We start from the raw sequence: 23,638 nt of genomic DNA, 5'->3' as shown, positions 1-23,638 counted from the left end.
TTAATACAAGAATTGAAAGGTGAGTAAGGATCTGGATAAAGGGGAGACTACAGCGGGTCATACTGAAAGGTGAACTGTCAGGCTGGAGGAAGGTTACAAGTTGAGTTCCTCAAGGATCAGTCTTGGAACCAATCTTATTTAACTTTACCTCAATGACGTTAGCATAAAAAGTGGGAATGTGTTAATAAAATTTGCAAATGACACCAAGTTGGGAGGTATTGCCAATGTGGATGAAGACAGGAATATCATACAATAAGATCTGGATTACCTTGAAAACTGGAGTAATAGAAATGGGATGAAATTTAGTAGTTCAAAGTGCAAGGTCATGCACTTTGGGGCCAACAACAAGAATTTTTTCTGTAAGCTGAAAACTTACCAGTTGGAAGTGACAGAGGGGGAGAAAGACCTGGGTCTGCTGGTTGATCATAAAATGACTATGAGCTACCAATGTGATGTGGTTGTAAAAAGGCTAATGCAGTCCTAAGATGCATTAGCAAGGTATTTCCAGTAGAGACAAGGGAGTGTACTGTGAGCTGTTCTGGTATCCCATGTTTAAGAAAGATTAATTCAGGTTAGAACACTTGCAGAGAAAGGCTACTAGGATGATCGGAGGAATGGGGAACCTGCCTTATGAGAGAAGAAGGTTGGCTTGTTTAAAAAAATGAAAGTTGAGGGGAAATAGGATTGATCTCTATAAATACAACAGAAGGACAAACATCAGGGATGCAGAGAAGTTCTTTAAGTTAAGGGCCAATGTCGGCACAAGAACAAATGGATATAAACTGGCTATCAGCAAGTTAAGGCCTGAAATTAGACAACTGTCATATGAATGAAGTTCAAGAACAGCCTTCCAAAGGAAGTAGTAAGAGGGAGGGGAACTAACTTGTTTCAAGACTGAGCTTGATATGTTTATCGAGGGGATGGTATGATAAAGTGTCCTACAGTGGCATATGGCCCATCTGTGACTGCTATTAGTGAATATCTCCAATGCCTGAAGATGGGATGCTGAAGAAGGAGGGCTCTCTGTTAGTATAAAGAATGCTTTCCCAGTTTAGCCCACATACTTAGGGTCTAACTGAACACCATACTTGGGGCCAGGAAGGAATTTTCCTCAAGGTCAGAGTAGCAGAGATCCTGGGGTGTTTGGTTTTATCCTGCCTTACTGTTCAACATGAGGCGTGGCTCAATTCCTGGTTTGAATTAGAATCAATGACGGATTCTCTGTAATTTGAAGTCTTGAAATCAAAATTTGAGGACTTCAGTAACTGAGCCAGAGGTTAGGGGTCTATTACAGAAGTGAGTGGGCAAGGTTCTGTATCCGGTGATGTGCGGGAGGTCAGACTAGATGATCATGATGGGCCCTTCTGGCATTAAAGTCTATGAAACTGAGGAAATAAAGATTTGAATTGTGCTTTTCAAACAAGGCCCCAAAATGACTTTAGCTCTGCCTGAATAGAAATGTCAGCCAAACATCTTCCTTTCTCTGTAGGATATAACAATTATGTATCACAGACAATTGGCTTTGCTCCTTGTGTCATGTATAACTCTCTCTGATACCAAGTGCACTGTATATTCCTTGTACTAATCCTAGTTATTTACGTGGATTTGCTCCAATTCCATTATCCGGGTGCACGGTAAAATTGGAATATGGAAACACCCGAGCCATTTGAAATTCAGAGAACTGGGTGCTACCCAGAACCATAAGGTCTGATCCAGTGAGGTTCTGAGTGTCCTGAGCAACTTGCAGGACTGGATCCTAAATAAAGACTGGGTAGTTTGTGCCTTTGTTATGGGTCTAGTCAAAGCCATAATTTGCATGGTGATTAAAGTATATGACTATGAAAAAGGCTATAAAGTATCACATACCCTATTGGGTTCAGTGGGCATGCTATGGAGCACAGAGGATCAAGGGAGGCAGAAGGAGGTGAAGGGAAAAGAACGTGCTTTTCAGGTAAGAATGGAGGGCTACCAGATTCAGAGGGACTTGAGGAAAGGGCAGAGCCTCTCAATACCCACACATTCTTTGATCCTGAGTCCCATGTACCCGGAACGTGCTGACTCAACCCACAAGCTGTGCTGAATACATCACAGGAGGAAGCCCTTTGATCTCCAAGCTTTATTAGACATGGAGCTAGCAGTTCCCTAGAGGCTATTTATCAGCCAGGCTAGTTGTATGTATAAAATGAGAGGGCTCCCTTGATGACTTGAGCTTCCACTTGAGACATGGACAAGTTCTGTGAGTGAAACTTCTCTTAAAACTTTTGCAGAGGGATGGGGATAGATCGTTGTTTTGGGAACATCTTACTCTACCAGATATTCAATTAACTTTCCTGTTTCACATCTTTCTCATTCTCTTGTTATGGTGTCTCATTTTCTGTCTTTTTCTTTCTCTCTCTCTCTTTCAGTCATTTTTCTCCCATTATCATTTACTTCTCTTTAAGTGTGGCAGACAACAGCACTTATGGCATATTTTTGGTTGCACTTGGCCTCAATTACACGCAAAATCAATTGTATTGTGGTACGCTGGTGTAATAGCTCTGCTCTGTCCAAACTGGAAACCATTTTTTGTTTCAGAAGGTGGAGGAAGTATCTGGGGTGGGAGGCAGTTATTCTAGGCCCTGTCTACACTACATGGGGAAATTCGATTCAAGCTATGCAATTTGAGTTACGTGAATAGTGTAATTCAAATCAACATAGCTTAGACTTACTTACCATGAGGTCCACACTACACAATGTCAACGTGAGATGCTCTCCCATCGACTCCCCCAACTCTTCTCAATCCGGTGGAGTACAGGGGTCTACGGGAGAGCGATCTGCGGTCGATGCATCGATCGCTGCTTGTCGATCTCCCGGTAAGTGTAGACAAGCCCTTAGATTTGATTTTGACCAAGGAAGAGGAACGAGTTGCGAATGCAAATGTGGAAATCTAAATTAATTTTATAGCTGATGAAAATGTATCATATGAAGAATTACTCAGTGGAAAATTGATTTGCTTTCCAAATAAAAAATGTTCATGGAATTTTTTATTTGTTTAGGAAGTTATTTTTAATAAAGACTGAATGCTGATTTGTTGTGGGGGGGGGTTTCTGTTTGTTTTCAAAAATTGAAATATTTTGGAAAAAAAATGAAAAAGGATTATTTTCCAGGGGTTTTGGCTTGGTGTTTGGTCAGTAAAACAGAACATTTCCACAAGCATTTCTGAGGAAAAAATGAAACCAGTCTATTACAAAAAAATACAAATAAATAACAAAAAAGAAGGAAAATACAATTTTCTGTCTAGCACTAATTCACTTTATTTCTGCACTGGGAACTTTTTATTTGCAAAGCCTTCACTTGTTTCAGCGGGAAAGTACTGTCAGTCGACTGACTTTTTCTGTTACTTCTCCATAGTGCAAGATACCTGACTTGGTGGCATGAAACTTGGGAAGGGTCAATGCCAGATCCACACTTTGAGTGAGACTACTTGTATAGACTTAGTTGGAGGGGATGATTAAGCTGTGACAATGAGAGGCTCATGGTGTATGGTTACAGAGGAGAGGGAGAACATACAGCACTTGTAAGGCTTTGCTGATGATAATGTGTTGATGATAATCCTCTCTCATTTGACCCTTGACAATGCAGTGAACCTGATGATCCCATGCTTGCAAGAGATCAGGGCATTTATGAGGATTAGCTGCTTGAGGTTCATTTCAAATAAGAGAGAAATAGATTTGGTAGGTTGAGGGAAGCAAACATAGGAATTGTTCAGCTGTATATCACCGCCCACAACTGAATTGAGTTGGACATGACTGGAAAAAAGTAATAAAAGAAATTGCAGATGTTTCCTTAGATCAAAGATTGCTGCTGGATGCTTAGCGGTCCGACATAGCCATTATATTTGTTTTCCTTTCCTCTTCCACTTGCTTCACTTGCCTGTAGACTAATTTCAAATCCATCAATAAAGAAAAAATGAAATTATGGTGACCATTCCCAACCCCCGCAACTTTATGTCCCTTCCTCCAGGCATACCTTCTGATGTAGAGGGCTCCATACCATCCTGAAGATGGCTGTTCCTTTCAGGAGCAAGTGATCATGGAACTCATGTGGTGTGTAGGACTTTATTCTCCACCAGGATGAATTCCATCCACATTGTTTTTATGTTCCCAGCTGAGCTCTGAAGGCAAGCACTCCTGCTTGCCTGTTGATGGATATAACCTCTGCCAAATAATCTCTGGTTGGTGTTTAGCTCTGGTAGACATCTCTAGTTCTGTAATGTAATAGCAAATATATCACTGGCATCAGAACTTCTCTCTCCAGCCCAATCATCTCCATGTCAGTCCTATCGCATACAAAAGATAAGGAAAAGAATGCTGATAATTTCGGAGTAAGAAGAACCTAGGTGTGACTAATATAGAAATCTCCTGCAATATCCTAGATAAACCTTACAAAATTAAGCATCAATATTTTAGGAGTTCACTGTATTAAAAATGCAAATGTTAATCTATCATTGTGGGATTGTAGGGGACATTTCTAGGGAGGAGACATGGCAAATTAAACTTTGATAAGTGTTATGATCTTAAAAGGACTATTTGAAACAATGTAAATGTTTAAAGTTAAGGGAGTTTCCCAGGAAATCCACAGGAGGAAGGGTATGCAAATGTCACACTTCCAGTTGGGCAAGTTCCCAGCCTTTTGAAGCTGAGGAGAAAAGCATTGCCTGCAAATTATCTATTTTGTAACACTTCTGCCCATCTGAGTTGGCAGCAACAAGGGCCGGGTTCAGTATCTAGGGGTTCCGTTTCAATAACGCAATGCAAAACCGGCTCGAGCCCACATCCAGTGACCTGGGACAATTACATACCACCCCCTGGGTGCCTCTAAGAGGCAATACTTCCCCTCTTGCAAGCACGGAGTCTGAGTGTAACAGAAAATGTTTAATAACATGAGGAAAACGACATCAGGAAAACAACATCAGCAGTAAATTGGAAAAACACCACAAACAGGATTCATAACACAAACCCTGAGCAAAAGACCCACCCCAGCAAATTGGGCCGTGTCCTTTCCCTTTGGTTCTTGAATCCAGCAACCCAAGAATCACCCAAAGTCCCAAAAGTCCAACAACCCCCAAAGTCTCTGTCCCTGGTCAGTGCAGCCCCAGAGTTCAAGGGGGGGGGGGCACGCATGGTGTTAAGGGGCACCTTACGTGATCTGAGGCCTAATGGCCACCTCTCCATGGGGTTCTGCTGCAGCCTTCACCACAAGCCAGTCCACTTCCACCAGCTGTCCCGTGAGCAGCTCCTGCCATCCCACGAACTGCTCTGCTCTACCAGCTGCTCCGCTCCGCTCACCAACCTGTGAGCCGCTCCAGCAGTCCCCGCAAATGGCTCCACTCACCATTCCTTGGGCCCCTCCAACTGTCCCCACAAGGCTCCGCTCCGCTCGCCATCCATGCAAACTGCTCCGCCAACCGCTTAGCAATATAGCTTCAGGCTCCCCCACTAGTTAACACAGTGATCTCAGCTCTTAGTAACTTTAGCTCTTAGTGATTACACTAGTAGTAGGGGAGCCTTAGTGCTGGTACACCATTGGCCCAAAGTGAATTCCACATAGCAGCCTGTAACTAGACTCTCAATAGAATCAAAATTAGCTCTGCTATTCCACAGTGGTGATGCAATTGGTGTTTCAGGCCCTCAAAGGGCACCTGTGCTATCAGGCACAAATACCTGTCCCCCTCCTCTCTCAATTCACTGGGTTTTGGAACCCATGCCCCTTGTCTAGCGAGTGCTACTTAGTTAATGGTGAGTTCCTGTGGCATACAACAGTTCCAATGGCCTTGATTCACATAATCAGGGTAACAACACTTTATTCTTCCTTCCCCAATAACAGAGAAACTGGGGATCCCACACCAGCCAAAGTAACCACTTTCGGTTGCTGTGGGCTTATGCTAGGCATGTGGGTGTGCCTATGCAAACAAGATCAGCCTGAGGTTCTTTTCCACACTCGCCATAATTCACCACCAGATGTCAGGGTAGAGCTCATCCTGACTCTGCTTACATCTTACAGATCAAAGACCCTGGCTGTATAAAGGAGGGACTAAACTTTTAATGAGGGTGCTTGTCCTGAGGAACAGCTGTTATGAACTTGTGATCATAGAACGCTGCCTTGGTGGGGTTTGTAGGGCTGTTCACTTGCCCTGGCTGGAGTTAGGGTGGTCTCTGGTAAGCTTACTGGATTGCGTGTCTAAGTTCTTTTGTTGTTTTTAATAGATTTTCTCTGGCTATGTCTACACTGGCAATTGCATGACAAAACTTTTGTCTTTCAGAGGTGTTTAAAAAAAAAACCCTGAAAGACAAAAGTTTTGGTGATGACAAGAGCCAGTGTGAACAGCGCTTTGTTAGCAGGAATGCTCTCCTGCCGACAACACAAATGCCATTCCTTGGGGATGGAAGTTTTTTGTCGTCAAGAGAGCCGACAAACAGCAGCTACGCTGCGCGACTATTTGCGGCACGGCTGTAGCGACACTGACATGTCGCTGAAAGCTGTGTAGCGTAGACATAGCCTCTGTAACGCTTTCACCTTAAGAATGAATGTACTTGTTTCGAAAGAGCTTTGTGGTGAGAAGTGGACAGTTATGCTGTTTATGACATCTGAGGAGAAAGCAAATTAGGCCTGCTGGAGTAGTCTGACTTGCTAGGGAATTTGCAGTGTAGGCTGGCAGCTGTGCAACCTGGAAATACCCCAGTCAGGAAGGAGGGAGATGCAGGTCTCCACCCAAGAGGGGTGATGGCTGGGGAGCTGTAAGCCTAAGGGTGGGGAAGGGGAAACACAGGTGCAGTTGCCCTGAACTGTGACACACAATGTTCAGTGCCTTCAATCCAGATCTTCCTGGAGTTCTCACACTGTTGGAGGAAATACATTACATAAGTGTATTTCTACCTGTGGAGACCCTATATAATTCCTGGGCTCAAAGGGTTGGATACATTTTGTGCTCAGTTACTTTCAGTCAATCTGAACTATATGGCTCTGTCCTCACCCAGAGTCGTGGATTTAATGGGCAGACAATACTGGTTTTTAAGGAAAATTTAAGAGTGCCTTATTCTTTCAATACCACAAAACAAAAATTAAACTTTCCATTTGGTACTATAAATGAGGCACTAACTATGTCTCCAGATATGGAAGATAGTCCCGCTCCATCTCTTCAATCGCTCAGTTCTTGGACTGAATTGCAGCTTGGACCAAACTTAGCTTTTTGCCTCCCTGATCTGGGGGATCTCAGTCTGCCAGTGGTGTAAACAAAAGGAGGTTCAGAGTTGCTCCACTTTATGCTGACTGCCAAAGGAAAACTAGAGGAGGCTCAGACATCCTTTACTTCATCACAGAAATTACAGAATTGTAGGGCTGAAGGGACCGCAAGCGTTCTTCTAGTCCATCATCTCTGTGCTGAGGCAGCACCAAGTATACTTCAGCTATCCCTGATAGGTGTTTGTGCAACCTGTTCTTAATAACCTACAATGATGGGGATTCCACAACCTCCCTAGGTAACCTATTTCAAAGCTTGACTATCCTTACAGTCAGGAAGTTTTCCTACTATCTAATGTAAATCTCTGTTGTGACAAATCAAGCTGATTATTTCTTGTACTTTTCTCAGTGGACATGAGAACAATTGATCATCATCTCCTTCATAACAATATTTTGAAGACTGTTATCATGTTTGAAGACTGTTATCATGTTCCCCTCAGCCGCCTTTCCTCTAGAACAATCATTCCCTGTTCTTTCAACCTTCCTCATAGTTCATTATTTCTTAACCTCTTAGCATTCTTGTTGCTCTGCTCTGGACTCTCTCCCAGTCGTCCGAATCTTTCTTAAATTGTGGTGCCCAAAACTGGTCACAATACTCCATTGGAGGCCTCACCAGAGCCAAGCAGAGCAGAACAATTGGCTCCTGTGTCATACATCCGACATTCCTGTTAATACAGAAGGACATTTGCCTTTTCACATTGTTGACCCATATTCAGTTTGTGATCCACTATAACCCCCAGATCTTGTTCTGCACTATTGCTACCTAGCCAGTTATTCCCCATTTTGTATGTGTACCTTTGATTTTTCCTTCCTAAGTATAGTACTTTGCAGTTGTCTTAATTGAATTTTTTCTGTTGATTTCAGACCAGTTCTCCAATTTACCAAGATCATTTTCAATTTCCAATCCCATCCTCCAAAGTGCTTTCAAGCCCTTCAGTTTGATGTCACCTGTCAATTTCATAAGTATAATCTCTATTCCATCATCCAAATCATTGATGAAAATATTATATAGTACAGTGCCAAACAAAGACCTCCACAGGACTCCACTTGATACAGCCTCTCAGTTTGACAGCAAACCATTGATACCTACACTTTAAGTACAGTTTTTCAACCAGTTCTGCACTGACCTTATATTCATTTCACCTAGACCATATTTCACTAGGTTTTTTTTAATGAGAATGTCATGTGGGATTTTGTCAAAAGCCTGACAAAAGTCAAGATATATTATGCCGTGTCTTGCAAGATATATTTATTTCAGTGGCCAGTGGCCCACAGGAACTGTCAGAGAGCTCTGAGGTATAAAGTTCACCTCTTTTTTGTTCAACAATGCTGCCTACACAAGCATGGGAAGGAAGGGTGGTGTGGACGCTGCTAAGGTTGCTCTGAACCGTACAATAGAATTTAGATGGTTGATTTGATCTTTTAAAGCTTTAACTGGATTGGGAATTGGTTATGTGATGAACCACATTGTTCGCTGTCTGACACTTAAACAGCTGTGCTCAGCAGGAGTGGGAACTCCTTTGTGCTTTGTGAGAGGGGGAATCAGGAATTTATATGTTGGAAAAACAGAAGAAAAAATTGTCCTGCACCATGAAAAGGAAAAGCAGAACTGAGTTTTTAAATGCTGTGAAGAAGACTCTGGTTAGGTTCCTCAATTCAATCCATGAGGTCAAGTCTTGAAGACCTTATTATTGTAGTCGGCCGTGGCTCCCATCCATGGCTTGGTCTCTGCCAGGCAGGAGCAGCTCCTACTCTATGGGGACGAGGGGCAGCCCATGGCCCCCCTGCATCTGCCTTTTCAAGCAGTCTCTGCCTGTGTCTGTGTAGACTTCCTGTCATGTCCTTACCTTGCTTTTGAAGTGCAGTTTGCACAGCTTCCTGTCTGAACCACAAACACCAGTGGAAGTCCTCGCTGATATGAGGGCTTGCTTAAAGCTATTGTAAGCAGAGTCAGGATGAGCTCTACCCTGACATCTGGTGGTGAATTATGGCGAGTGTGGAAAAGATCTCCATGGGCTGATCTTGTTTGCATAGGCACACCCACTCGCCTGGCATGAAACAACAGCAACTGAAAGTGGTTACTTTGGCTGGTGTGGGATCCCCAGTTTCTCTGTTATTGGGGCAAGAAGAATAAAGTTTTGTTATCCTGATTCTGTGAATCAAGGCCAGTGGAACTGCTGTATGACAGAAGGGCTGAGTGAGTCCTTCACCATACCTATGTAGCACTTGCTTGACAAGGAGCATGGGTTACAACGCCCAGTGAATTGAGAGAGGATGGGGACATGTATTTGTTCCTGATGGTACCCCCCCCCCCCGAGGGTTTGAAACACCAAATTGCACCACCTCCTCTCTCCACTGTTGAATGTCAGAGCTAACTTTGATTCCATTAGGAGTCTAGTTACTGGTGGCTGCTGAGCTGAATTTGCTTTGGGCCAATGGTGCACCAGCAGTGGGGCTCCCCTACTATACTATGAGCTGAAATTGCTAAGAGCTGAAATCACAAAAGCGCTAAAGTTATTAAGAGCTGAGATCACTGAGTGATGTGTTAACTAGTGGGGGAGGCTGAAGCTATATTGCTCAGCAGCTGGTGGAGCAATTTGTGGCAACAACTGGAGGAGCAGCGAGCGGCATGGAGCCTTGCAGGGCTGGTTGGAGTGGCCCAAGGAACGGCAAGCGGAGCTGTTTGCGGGGACGGCTGGAGCGGCTCACAGGTCGGTGAGCGGAGCGGAGCAGCTTGTAGAGTGGAGCAGTTCGTGGGATGGCAGGAGAGTGGACTGGCTCGTGGTGAAGGCTGCGGCGGAACCCCCATGGAGAAACAGACTGCTGGCCAGCCTCAGATCACATAAGGTGCCCCTTAACACCCTGCGTGCTCCCCCCCCCCATTTACTCTGGGGCTGCACTGACCAGGGACAGAGACTTTGGGGGTTGTTGGACTTTGGGGACTTTGGGTGGTTGCTGGACCCAAGAGACTTTGGGGGTGTTGGACTTTGGGGACTCTGGGTGATTTTTGGGTTGCTGGATTCAAGAACCAGAGGGAAAGGACACAGCCCAATTTGCTGGGGTGGGTTTTGCTCATGGTTTGTGTTATGAATCCTGTTTGTGGTGTTTTTCCAATTTTATGCTGATGTCGTTTACCTCATGTTATTAAACATTTTCTGCTACACTCAGACTCCGTGCTTGCGAGAGGGGAAGTATTGCCTCTTAGAGGCACCCAGGGGGTGGTATGTAATTGTCCCAGGTCACTGGATGTGGGCTCAAGCCTGTTTTGCATTGCGTTATTGAAGCGGAACCTCTAGATACAGAACCCGGCCCTTGTTGCTGCCAACTTAGATGGGCAGAAGGGTTACACTATATTACCAATTGTATTCATGCTTATGAATATGTAAGTAATATGTAAGGAGTGAGTGAGATAGTATGCGTGTAAGAAATCAGTTACAAGGCTTGATCTGAAATATTACTATGTAAGGATAATCAAGGTGTATATGGGACTGTATATAAACCTACGGCAGTAGTGGCCAGAGAGAGATGTAACCCACGACAGCAAGAACTCAGGACGGGACCAGAAGAAGTAGAGCCCTCCCGCAGATCCGAAGGAATTCCGCGGGCTCTCGTCACCTAGTGGTTCGATCTCTGGGAAGCTGAAACCTGGCCAGTCTCAGTCACCTAAGATAGAAAGCAACACTTGCATCTACAGCCTGTCACCAGTATGCATGGAATGTGTGTGTGAGTATAATTGTGCAAATAAGGGAAGCAAGCAATACATTAACCCTCAGTACTGCTTCAATTTGACCTTTGTTTGTGGTTATTTCTTGCCCTGAGCATTGGCCTACTAAACCCAGGCTTGTGAGTTCAATCCTTGAGGGGGCCATTTAGGGACCTGGGGCAAAAATCTGTCAGGGATGGTACCTTGGTCCTGCTGTGAAGGCAGGGGACTGGACTCGATGACCTTTCAAGGTCCCTTACAGTTCTATGAGATAGGTATAACTCCATATTAATTATCAGTTACATCATATGAATTTGTCCTGCGCCATTCCCTCACAGGACAGCCAGCCCCCATATCATCAGTTCTCTGTGGGATGCACAGATTTAAATGTATCTGTGGGGTCCAGGACCCTCAGTGTAGAAAACGTTTTGAATGGGCCATGTGATATTTTAGTTTAGAAGAGTGCATCAACTGTTAGAGGATTTGAGTATGAACTTCCCTTAGCTTATATGCTCTCTGCATTTGATCATAATAACTCTCCTAGTTTGTTCATACAACTGAGCTCCACATTTGAGGGTGTTAGCCTCTTCCTAAAGCTGAGGTGCATCATGTCAGTGACATTACTGAGCTCTGTGTTCTCAGAGAAAGAGTTGCCTTCACGTGTGTCATCTGTTTTCTTTGTATATCTGTCTCTAGTATTTCTTCAGCTCTTCCTCCTTGTGGCATTCCCGAGCTTGGAGAGCCTGCCTGGCAAACTGAAGAAGTGGGAACAATGCTTCAATGACCCTGACTATGACGAACTGGTGGATATTGCCAAAAACGGATTGGAGAAAAAGTGTAATTCAAAGAAGGTGGTGATTGTTGGGGCAGGAATCAGTGGACTCACAGCTGCCAAAGTGTTGAGAGATGCTGGTTGCAAGGTAATTCTATCGACTGAGAGGAGCCAGAGAAAGGCCAGAGAGTCCGTGCTTCCTTGAAATAGTCTTATTGTTTCTTTTTCAAAGCATTAACAATGCAGAAGTACCAAAGGAGGTGAACTTAAGTAAGCTGGGTGAACTAAGAAAAGAAGAAAGAAGGATGGCAGATTTTTTTTTTATTTCCAGACAAAAAGTTAATTGACTTAAACTTAAGATTGTTAGTAAAATAACAACATAACCAAAAGAAAAAATAATAATGTTCTAACAAATAACCCTGCAATCACTGTATTTTATGAAGATGGTGAATAGTTAAGGAAATGTTCCAAAAGACTCAAACACTTCACTATAACCCCTTTACAGTCCACGTGTTTCTAACAAAATTCTCTGTGAGAAAATTGATATTAGCCATTCCATAACAACCTTAATTTGCAACCTGGTCTTTTTTGTTTGTTTTGTTTTTCCAAGGAGCTACTCTATTGGTCCTCCTGTTAGCCTTGGGAAAGACTGAAATCCACTATCCCTATCCACTGCCTACACATCCACAACTCTCCCTCTAGAGAGCACCCATGAACTACAGCCCCCCAAGGCTGGAAAAATCAACAGAGCTCACTTGTGCACTTAGACTTTAAGTGCTTAGTTGATGTTCTAAACACTTTCTCATTGAAAATCTGTTACTTACAATACATGGGAAAGGCTACTATTAGTGTAAAAACTACCAGATTAGAATCTGATCCTTGAGATCTCAGTTCAGAAATACATCTCTATTTAGAAAAGCTGCTTGAGTACATACTTACATTGAGCACATGCTTAAATCCTAGGGAGTTCAAATTCAAGTTTAGCATATGCTTACTCATTTTCCTGAATCAATGCCTGAGTGCTTACTTACTGTCCAAAATTACTTCTATAAAATATTAATTTTATTTCTGTGATGACCAAATCATCCTTTACCATACAAGAAAGAAATATACCGACAAGGGATTGAAAATGATGGCCTGTGTTCCATGTTCCTAGGTTCTGATTCTGGAAGCCAGTGGCCGCTTGGGAGGGCGCATCGAGACCTATCGAGAACGAGATTGGTACATGGATCTGGGACCCATGCGTTTGCCAAAACATCACAGGTAATATACAGTTCGCCCTGCTCAGCCACCAACCTTGTTCAGAATAGTGGAAATCCCATTTTAAAGATTTTTATGATAATTCCTAGGGAAAAAAATCTTTGGAGGTACAGATTTGAATAGTTAAAATACCCCTTTATTCTCTCATGTGGACTACAAGCACTACATTGAATCATCAGCCTATCTGCAGGAAGGAGAAAAATTGGAGCTGTTACTCTTTTTGCACAAAGGGGCTGGGAGTGGGTGGGCTGAAGCAGAGAGTGGGTTAAGTAATGGCTTGCTACTGCACCAGCCAGTGCAACTAAATGACCATAGAGATCCCAGGGCCCAGGACTACTCCAAATTAATTCCCCCAGAAGCAAAATGGAACCAAAGATTTGGCTGTGGCTGCTCAGGCAGTCGCAGACAAACATTTCATTTCAAGTCAGCCCACCAAACTGAAACATTTTGATTTGCGAATGTCCAGATGGTTTGACATTTATGTTCAGAACCTTTCATCACACTCTGGGATGAAAACAACATGAAAATACCAGTATTTCTCTCGCAATAGAATAACAGTTTTCACAAACAGCTCTACTTATGAGTCTGCTACTCCCTTACCCTGTAGCTCAACCACTGCAGGGTTTTGTTTTAAATCCTTAGGTCCCAGGTTCAATCCCTGCAGATACACCCCCTAGTAGTGTTATTACAAATACATGTATATATCTGATCTTTTTTTGCTCTGAAGAATTTTAGGAATGGGACGTTTTTGCTGTCATGTGTCTTGTAATGAGTGAGAAAGAGTCTGATTTTACAATTAGTAGATGTAATACTTGATCATCATGTGTAATCATTGAAGTCAATGGGACTGTTCTGATTGGAAGAGATGGTCAAAATTTTTCAAGCAAAAAGTATTTTTCATTGAAAAATGGCATTTCCTGTTTTTACCAATGTTTTTCATGACACATTTACCTACATTTTTTATTGGAAACAAATCATTATTTAAATACTTATCAATGTTGCTCATTTACTGAAAACTTGGGTTTGTAGTACATTTCTCCCCCCCCCCCATTTTTTTTAATTAAGAAGTTGTGAAAGTGAGTCTGATGTGAGCCCTGCAAAACTGAAATAATGTCAATATTTCAAAAGTTTTCACAATTGAAAAAAGTTAACAGCACTAGTTGCATGATTGTTTTCAGGTGAAATATATCTTTAGGGTCATATACCCATAAATAATTTCAATTACATAAGTAGGAGCCATCTGATTTTTGTTAGAGGATCATATATGAGCATATAACATTCTTTCACATTTTTGACATTTTCTTTTTGTCTCCTCTTTCCTTTATCTCTAGGATTGTGCGTGAATTTATCAAACAATTTAGACTTAAACTGAATACATTCTATAATACTGATGCGAATGCCTGGTATTTGGTTAACAATGTCAGAGCAAGATATAAAGATGTGGAAAAAAAACCTGATATCTTGCGGTACCCTGTGCATCCCGCAGAGAAGGGAAAATCTGCCACTCAACTTTATGAGCAGACACTGGATAAGGTATGTGTGTTGTGGAATGGAATCATGTACTGTAGGTAGGTCTTCACTTCAAAGTTAGCATGGGATGTTCATCAGATTTTGGCCCTAAACCTGTCTCATCCACAGACACAAAACCATCTCGCTCAAGTTGAAGAGTCCTTTCAACCCAGGCTAGCTGGCAGAGCTTGAGTTTTAGGTGCTGACCTGCCTGAGAGACAGTGCTTAATTTGTGCCAGGGCTTGCCAAGACTGAGCCCTGGCACCTCTAGGTTAGGAAGTTCATAACCTCGGCATTACTGGGCTTGCTACATCAGTTATGAATGTAAAAAAAAATTGCTTGAACATTTCATTAAAAATTAAGCCCTGCTGAGAGGAGTAAGGCTTAGGACACACCCCTCTCCTTGGCATCTCCCATTGGCTCATTTAAGTGACTTGGCATGCTAGCTTTTGTGGTTCCCATTCTTGGGTGTTATCTCCTTCCATTCATCAGGTAGGAACCTGAGCGTCTAACTCAGACTTTGTGAATCCCAGTGCATTTCTAGGCACTTACTTGTTAGGTATTGCAATACTGAGCATGCAATGCTTAAGTCCCTGTGGGAATCTAGGCCCAGATGTTTAAAGATAACTGACTGAGGAGCCTACATCTCATATTTAAAAGGGATTTAGGCACTTAGGATTCCCATAGACAGTCAATGGGATTGAGATGATTAAGTATGGGATTCACAAAGATATTTAGGCTCCTAACTCCAATCAATTACAAAGGGAGTTAGGCACTTAAATCGCTTTGTCAATCGCACCATCTCAAAATGAGACTTAGTCTCCTAAATCAGTGTGTCAATGAGCACAGCAATGTCTTTCAAAATGTGGGCCCTAGCACCTAGTGGTTTTTTCACAAGACCGACATTCCTAACTCCCACTTATTTTAATGACAATTAGATTCCTAAATGCTTTGCGAATCCCAACCCAATATGCTTTCAAAAATCCCAGAAGGTGGTTATTGGCAACTCTGGATGCCTAAATATCTTTGAAAATCTGCCCCCCCCCCCGAGTACCTAAGTCACTTATGAAAATGGGAGTTAAGGCCCCAAATTAATTTAGGCACTACTGAAAGGTTTCCCTTTGGTCTATTTATTTTTTATATTTTAGAAAGTCTGAGTGAAAGCAGTTCAGTTAGCTAGAAAACCGTAGAAGTGGAAAACAAAAAACTACCTTACCCTTATTAAAACAATCTTGTTAACAGCTCTTTCACCTGAGCAGTCATTTCATGTCCCGCCCCCTTGTTCATATGCACTAGGACACTGTCTTTAATACGACCCTATCAAATTCATGGTCCATTCTGGTCAATTTCATGGCCATAGGATTTGAAAATTAATCAATTTCATGTTTTCAGATGTTTACATCTGAAATTTCATGGAGTGGTAACCCTAGGGGGTCCCGATCCAAAGGAGGCTGGTGAGGATGGGGGGGGTGTTGCAAAGCTGTTGAGGAGGGGTTGTGGGATTGCCACCCTCACTTCTGTGCTGCCTTCACAACAGTACCCTCTGGAGCTTTCTGCAGCTGCAAGAGGTTTCTGGAGGTGGAGCTGGGTCTGATCTCCCCTGTGCTGCTGGGAGTGCCCCAGCTGGGGGCTCCTAACTGCTCGTCTAGGCCGGGCTGAGGGGGAGATTCTGGTGTAGATATCCAGAGGTGGGTCTGATCTCCACCCCAGAGTGGATGCACAGGGGAAGGGTTAGTCACATCCCTCCCCAGCCCAGAGGAGACTAGCAACTGGAGCCGGGGGGCCAGTAAGAGCCCTGTCCCTGCCTCTGATTCCACTGTCCGTGAATTTGGTAGAGCCCTAGTCTGTAAGTACATAATTACATAGGGGTGGGGTGAGGGGGGGAAGGAGAACCTTTAAAGGCAGAGCCATGATCATGAAACAAATGACTGTTTTCTTGTTTGCTCCCCAGGTGACAACAGACTGCAGTGCTCTGAAAGAGAAGTATGATTCCTTTTCCACCAAGGTAATGGAAGTTGGCATTCCAGTATCTTTGAATCTAAATGTTTTTAGTTTCCTAAACCTTTCATTACGTTAGCCAATAGAACTCCTTGTGGGATAGATCTTGCCACATGCACACACTCATGGTAGAAGATAATGCATGGGACTTCTCCTAAAGATCCTGGCTGGGCAGAGGTAGTACATTCTATTCATGGATCTTCAGGGGACATACAGGGGACTTCCCCCTTGGGTCTTCCTGGCTCTGTTTTCCAGCAGGAGGAGGGCAGGGACATGGATCCATGTTATCTCTGCTTCTCTCTACCCAAAACACCAGCCCATAGAAAGCAAGCAGTCTTGGTGCTCCCATACACCCAGTGTTTGAGTCGTGAAGACAGGACTCTCCTCCACTCCTCTGTAATAGATTTAGCATCTCTGTTTCCCATCCCAGCTGACATCCAGTTTTGTATCCTCATCCACAGTTATTTGAATGAGACAACCTTCCTCTGTCTTCCTCCCACTGTTACTTTTACCCTATAAGAGGTGTTGTCTGGACCACAGTTCTCTAATCCAAGGTAATTAAACTGTGGTATGGACACTATGGATGAAATCCTGTGCTCATTGAAGTCAATGGCAAAGCTCCCATTGACTTCACTGAGATCAGGATTTGATCCTGTGAATGGAAAGGGGTGAGGGATTGTGTCTTGAAAGTGAGCATCAACCTTACTTTAATGATTGGTTACGAGGAAGCAGACAAATCACACAGGGGAGTAGTGAATAGGTTTGACCACTGCCCATCTCTAATGCATACTGAATAATTTCTGTGCTCATCTGCAATGAAATATCTCTTCGGCTGTCGTTTCTAAATGAGGATATAATATGCATGCACTTTCCACCCTCTCTACTCTTCCCCATCCAGGAGTATTTGATTAAAGAAGGAAATTTAAGTAGAGGAGCCATCGACATGATTGGTGACTTGCTGAATGAAGATGGTAGATTTTACATGTCATTTCTTCACTCAGTCATGGCTCATGTTATCTTCTCCAACAACAGGTGAGAAGAAATGAATCTATTTACTTGCTTTATATTTGGAAGAACATGTGCCTGTGGTAGGATCTGTCTACCTAACCATCCATTTTTAAATACCTCTGCAACCTCATTCTATCTCATCCATCTATCATCCCTTCTATCAATGCAGCTGGTTACCTTCTTTCACAAAGGCACTGTTGATCTCAGTAGTCACAGAGGGTATGTGTATAATTCACTAGCCATGAAATGCAAAGGTCCCTTCACACAGGGTGAGCAGGACATTACTGAAAGAGTCCATGGCTTCTAGCTGGGTGGGTTCCTATGGAATTCAATAATTAACTCAAGTGTGTATGTGCTATGGGCATATTGGGGCAGAGCTCTGTTGTATCTCACGAACCCTTTTGTTAAATGACCCCAAATTAGGATCACTAATTCTACCCACAATCCTATGAAACATACCTAATTCCAAGGCAATGTGAGTAATCATGAGGTTTCTAGAGCATTTGGAAGAGTGAATCTTTAATCATAGAACTGGTCTTCACCTTAACTGCAGCAGACCTGGCACTCTGCTAGACGCTGGAGCTGGAGAATCAGTGGAGGGTAGCTTGTATCTTCAGCTATGAAGCTCCTTACAGCTCTCCTCATAATTATTCTTCTTGTGAAATTCATTCAGATAACTTGTCAGAGGATGTCATTGTTTTACCATAATCTCTTTTCCCTCTTTCTTTCAGTTACGATGAGATAACGGGGGGATTCGATCAACTTTCTAATGCTTTCTACCAGTATATTCATGGGAGTATTCAGTTTCACTCTCCAGTAGTGAAGATACTAACCAAGGGTGACCAAGTGAGAGTGTTTTACCGTAGGGCAAACACATCGGTCCCCTTATCTGTAACGGCCGACTATGTTCTTGTCACAACCACGGCAAAAGCTGCACGGCTCATTAAATTTTCTCCACCTCTTTCTCCTCTCAAGACCCATGCCCTGCGCTCCATTCACTACTCAAAGGATGTTAAGATTGCTTTGGCCTGTACTAAAAAGTTTTGGGAGAAGGATGGAATCCATGGCGGGAGATCAATCACTGATCGCCCATCCAGATTCATCTACTACCCCAGCCACAATTTCCCCAGTGGCCTGGGCGTGATCCTGGCTTCCTACACTTGGGGCGATGATGCTGAAATCTTTATTTCCCTTAGTGATGAAAAGTGTGTTGATGTGGTGCTGGAGGACCTGGCAGAAATCCACCAGGTGCCCAAAGATTATATCCGGAGTGTCTGCAATAAATATGTGATCAAGAAATGGGGCCTGGACAGATATTCCATGGGCTCATATGTTTCCTTCACCCAGTACCAATATGTCGACTACTCCAAGGCTCTGTTTCAGAATGAAGGAAGAATCCATTTTTCAGGAGAACTCACAGCCCAGCCTCATGCCTGGATCGACACCGCTATGAAATCTGCTTTGAGAGCAGCCAGGAACATCCATGCTGTTATTAACGCCTCACCGGAGCTGAAGGAAAATGAACTTTAATCGATTCAATAACTGTAATAGTGAAGGTGTTTGGGGAAGGGACAAATGAACCAGCTAGCACTTGGGGAATTAGAAATTGCACCACTAATCAACATGCACTACTCGATTGTTACTTGAGGTTCAGCCCTGAAGGGGTGGTGCATAAATTGCCTGCACCAGCATTAGACTATTACTCACATTGCTGAGCTGTCTCAGTCACTCTGCTTAGCTCCCAGAGGGTGAAGCCGAGGTTGTGCCCAGTCCCTGCCCAGTCCCCTTGCACCCACATGCTCTAGGAAGATGATAAGTGAGCAAGTAGCTTCACTTAGTCCTAGGTCTGGGTGTCCCATGCAGGAGTGTGAAGGGGCTTCTGACTCCCCCTGACTTAATCAGTCACAAAATCTGAACCACAGCCTACATAGCATGGAAACTGTGGTTGTTCTGCCTCCCTCCTCTGGAGCCAGCCACAAGTCCAGCCCTTGCTGATCCCATCAGCCACCTCAGCACTCCCCAAAGGAATAGCTGCACAGAACAGAATATGTCCTGGTCTCCAAACCAGTGGCAAAGTCTCTGCACTCCCTTGGAGATCCTTGCAGAAAAAAAATGTTTCTTGCATCGCACCCCATTCAGATCTCTGCCTCACTGACCCAATCTGTCCATTGGTGAAAAGTGGTGTGATTATGGTCCTGGTCTTTCCATGATCTACCTGTGTGGAAGACAGTGTGATGTATATAGATGTCAACTATCTCTTGAAAATATTGTTAATAACTACATGCCCTTGTGGTTTGCAAGGTTAAAATCTGAATACATTCTTCTCTCAGTACCACAGCAAAAATTTGCACCATCCCATTTTACCCCAAAATCATGCTTAGCCACTTCTAACTCTAGCTAAAAAATTAAAACAACAGGTGAACACCACTTCACACCCCAGGGTATGAAACATATTGTCTAAGGAATCCCAGAAAAATTGAAATTGGTACTGAATCATTCTCCATTCCACCCCCAAAGATTAAAAGATGGGATATTTAATTAATATTGTCAAACTACTGTTAGTTACTGGGACAGAAGAGTCTCAGAAATTTACATATGGATGAGATTCCTTTTTCTGCCCTGTAGTTAGTTGAAACACCCTCCCTGAAGATTGACAATTAAGCGTAAAATTCTGTTTTCCTAAATATTGGCCCATTCAGTCCTCTGAATCAAAGAAGTCACAGATATGTGAATGGGAACTGTAGATCTGAATTGACTAGAAGAAACTTGCTGTTTAACCCCAGGAAGCAGGAAGAAGATGAATAGATTAAATGTCCCAATACCCCAGAATATGAACGCCCTGTTTTTCAACACAAATTAAAAAAACAAAACAAAATAAACAAACAAAACTCTACTCTCATCTTCCTTGTGAGTCTGATATACCAACTCTACATGTGGCTAATCTGCCTTGTTCCTCCAACAGGCTCTCTTATTCTGTTCTAAATACCAAAAGAATGTGAAATGAAATGTATCTGATATCATCTTTGTATTGTCTTTCTTTCAGTTACGATGAGATAACAGGGGGATTCGATCAACTTTCTAATGCTTTCTACCAGTATATTCATGGGAGTATTCAGTTTCACTCTCCAGTAGTGAAGATACTAACCAAGGGTGACCAAGTGAGAGTGTTTTACCGTAGGGCAAACACATTGGTCCCCTTATCTGTAACGGCCGACTATGTTCTTGTCACAACCACGGCAAAAGCTGCACGGCTCATTAAATTTTCTCCACCTCTTTCTCCTCTCAAGACCCATGCCCTGCGCTCCATTCACTACTCAAAGGACGTTAAGATTGCTTTGGCCTGTACTAAAAAGTTTTGGGAGAAGGATGGAATCCATGGCGGGAGATCAATCACTGATCGCCCATCCAGATTCATCTACTACCCCAGCCACAATTTCCCCAGTGGCCTGGGCGTGATCCTGGCTTCCTACACTTGGGGCGATGATGCTGAAATCTTTATTTCCCTTAGTGATGAAAAGTGTGTTGATGTGGTGCTGGAGGACCTGGCAGAAATCCACCAGGTGCCCAAAGATTATATCCGGAGTGTCTGCAATAAATATGTGATCAAGAAATGGGGCCTGGACAGATATTCCATGGGCTCATATGTTTCCTTCACCCAGTACCAATATGTCGACTACTCCAAGGCTCTGTTTCAGAATGAAGGAAGAATCCATTTTTCAGGAGAACTCACAGCCCAGCCTCATGCCTGGATCGACACCGCTATGAAATCTGCTTTGAGAGCAGCCAGGAACATCCATGCTGTTATTAACGCCTCACCGGGGCAGCAACATGAGCTGAAGGAAAATGAACTTTAATCGATTCAATAACTGTAATAGTGAAGGTGTTTGGGGAAGGGACAAATGAACCAGCTAGCACTTGGGGAATTAGAAATTGCACCACTAATCAACATGCACTACTCGATTGTTACTTGAGGTTCAGCCCTGAAGGGGTGGTGCATAAATTGCCTGCACCAGCATTAGACTATTACTCACATTGCTGAGCTGTCTCAGTCACTCTGCTTAGCTCCCAGAGGGTGAAGCCGAGGTTGTGCCCAGTCCCTGCCCAGTCCCCTTGCACCCACATGCTCTAGGAAGATGATAAGTGAGCAAGTAGCTTCACTTAGTCCTAGGTCTGGGTGTCCCATGCAGGAGTGTGAAGGGGCTTCTGACTCCCCCTGACTTAATCAGTCACAAAATCTGAACCACAGCCTACATAGCATGGAAACTGTGGTTGTTCTGCCTCCCTCCTCTGGAGCCAGCCACAAGTCCAGCCCTTGCTGATCCCATCAGCCACCTCAGCACTCCCCAAAGGAATAGCTGCACAGAACAGAATATGTCCTGGTCTCCAAACCAGTGGCAAAGTCTCTGCACTCCCTTGGAGATCCTTGCAGAAAAAAAATGTTTCTTGCATCGCACCCCATTCAGATCTCTGCCTCACTGACCCAATCTGTCCATTGGTGAAAAGTGGTGTGATTATGGTCCTGGTCTTTCCATGATCTACCTGTGTGGAAGACAGTGTGATGTATATAGATGTCAACTATCTCTTGAAAATATTGTTAATAACTACATGCCCTTGTGGTTTGCAAGGTTAAAATCTGAATACATTCTTCTCTCAGTACCACAGCAAAAATTTGCACCATCCCATTTTACCCCAAAATCATGCTTAGCCACTTCTAACTCTAGCTAAAAAATTAAAACAACAGGTGAACACCACTTCACACCCCAGGGTATGAAACATATTGTCTAAGGAATCCCAGAAAAATTGAAATTGGTACTGAATCATTCTCCATTCCACCCCCAAAGATTAAAAGATGGGATATTTAATTAATATTGTCAAACTACTGTTAGTTACTGGGACAGAAGAGTCTCAGAAATTTACATATGGATGAGATTCCTTTTTCTGCCCTGTAGTTAGTTGAAACACCCTCCCTGAAGATTGACAATTAAGCGTAAAATTCTGTTTTCCTAAATATTGGCCCATTCAGTCCTCTGAATCAAAGAAGTCACAGATATGTGAATGGGAACTGTAGATCTGAATTGACTAGAAGAAACTTGCTGTTTAACCCCAGGAAGCAGGAAGAAGATGAATAGATTAAATGTCCCAATACCCCAGAATATGAACGCCCTGTTTTTCAACACAAATTAAAAAAACAAAACAAAATAAACAAACAAAACTCTACTCTCATCTTCCTTGTGAGTCTGATATACCAACTCTACATGTGGCTAATCTGCCTTGTTCCTCCAACAGGCTCTCTTATTCTGTTCTAAATACCAAAAGAATGTGAAATGAAATGTATCTGATATCATCTTTGTATTGGATATTTATTTCTCTGCCTCCCCCACCCTTTCTTCTCTGCTTTCTAATTAAAAGATCTATGAGAAAAGTACAAAAGTGAGTACAGAAAAAAACTAATTCGGGGGGGGGGATATTTTAGATAGTAGAGGAAAATGGGCAAAATAATAATCTTTGAATTACAACTTCTCTATCAGATGACTGGAGGACAGCTAATGTAACATCATTTAAAAAAAAAAAACTCCAGAGGCAATCTTGGCAATTACAGGCTGGTAAACCTAACTTCAGTTCTGGGCAAATTGGTTGAAACTATAGTAAAGAACAGAATTTTCAGACACATCGATGAACACAACTTGTTGGGGAAGAGTCAACATGTTTTTTTGTAAAGGGAAATCAAGCCTCACCAATCTACTAGAATTCTTTGAGGGGGTCAACAAGCATGTGGACAAGGGGGATCCAGTGAATATAATGTATTTAGATCTTCAGAAAGCCAAAGTCCCTCACAAAAGGCTCTTAAGCAAAGTAAACTACCATGGGATAAGAGGGAAGGTTCTCTCCTAGATCAGTAACTGATTAAAAGATAGGAAACAAAGGGAAGGAACAAATGGTCATTTTTCAGAATGGAGAGAGGTAAATAGTGGTGTCCCCCAGGGGTCTGTACTGGAACCAGTCCTATTAAACATAATCATAAATCATCTGGGGAAAGGGGTAAATAGTGAGGTGGCAACATTTGTAGATGATACAAAACTACTCAAGATAGTTAAATCCAGAGTAGACTG

General features: G+C 43.1%; 2 protein-coding genes across 2 annotated transcripts; both read left to right on the top strand.

Moving 5' to 3' along the window:
* Positions 1–2,206: 2,206 nt before the first annotated feature.
* On the top strand, positions 2,207–20,543 carry LOC101942815 (L-amino-acid oxidase-like). Its single transcript, XM_065563291.1, has 7 exons — positions 2,207–2,236; positions 11,678–11,901; positions 12,910–13,016; positions 14,345–14,546; positions 16,474–16,527; positions 17,419–17,552; positions 18,260–20,543. The coding sequence occupies exons 1-7, from the start codon at positions 2,224–2,226 to the stop codon at positions 19,056–19,058; spliced, it is 1,533 nt and encodes a 510-aa protein (XP_065419363.1). The 5' UTR covers positions 2,207–2,223; the 3' UTR covers positions 19,059–20,543.
* On the top strand, positions 20,534–23,100 carry LOC135974561 (L-amino-acid oxidase-like). The gene has a single exon (XM_065562966.1). The coding sequence runs from the start codon at positions 20,534–20,536 to the stop codon at positions 21,380–21,382; it is 849 nt and encodes a 282-aa protein (XP_065419038.1). The 3' UTR covers positions 21,383–23,100.
* Positions 23,101–23,638: the final 538 nt, after the last annotated feature.

Source organism: Chrysemys picta, chromosome 12, assembly GCF_011386835.1.
Source record: "Chrysemys picta bellii isolate R12L10 chromosome 12, ASM1138683v2, whole genome shotgun sequence".
In the NCBI taxonomy this organism is placed as follows: Eukaryota; Metazoa; Chordata; order Testudines; family Emydidae; genus Chrysemys; species Chrysemys picta.
Note: the sequence above shows the minus strand (reverse complement) of the source record. Positions and strands in the feature narration are given on the sequence as shown.

Bases quoted from the DNA above. Each gene is read 5' to 3' on its own strand.
- LOC101942815 (XM_065563291.1), top strand. The intron at 13,017-14,344 runs GTAATATACAGT...CTTTATCTCTAG, and splicing joins CGTTTGCCAAAACATCACAG to GATTGTGCGTGAATTTATCA. The intron at 17,553-18,259 runs GTGAGAAGAAAT...TCTTTCTTTCAG, and splicing joins GTTATCTTCTCCAACAACAG to TTACGATGAGATAACGGGGG.
- LOC135974561 (XM_065562966.1), top strand. From the start codon at position 20,534: ATGTATCTGATATCATCTTTGTATTGTCTTTCTTTCAGTTACGATGAG.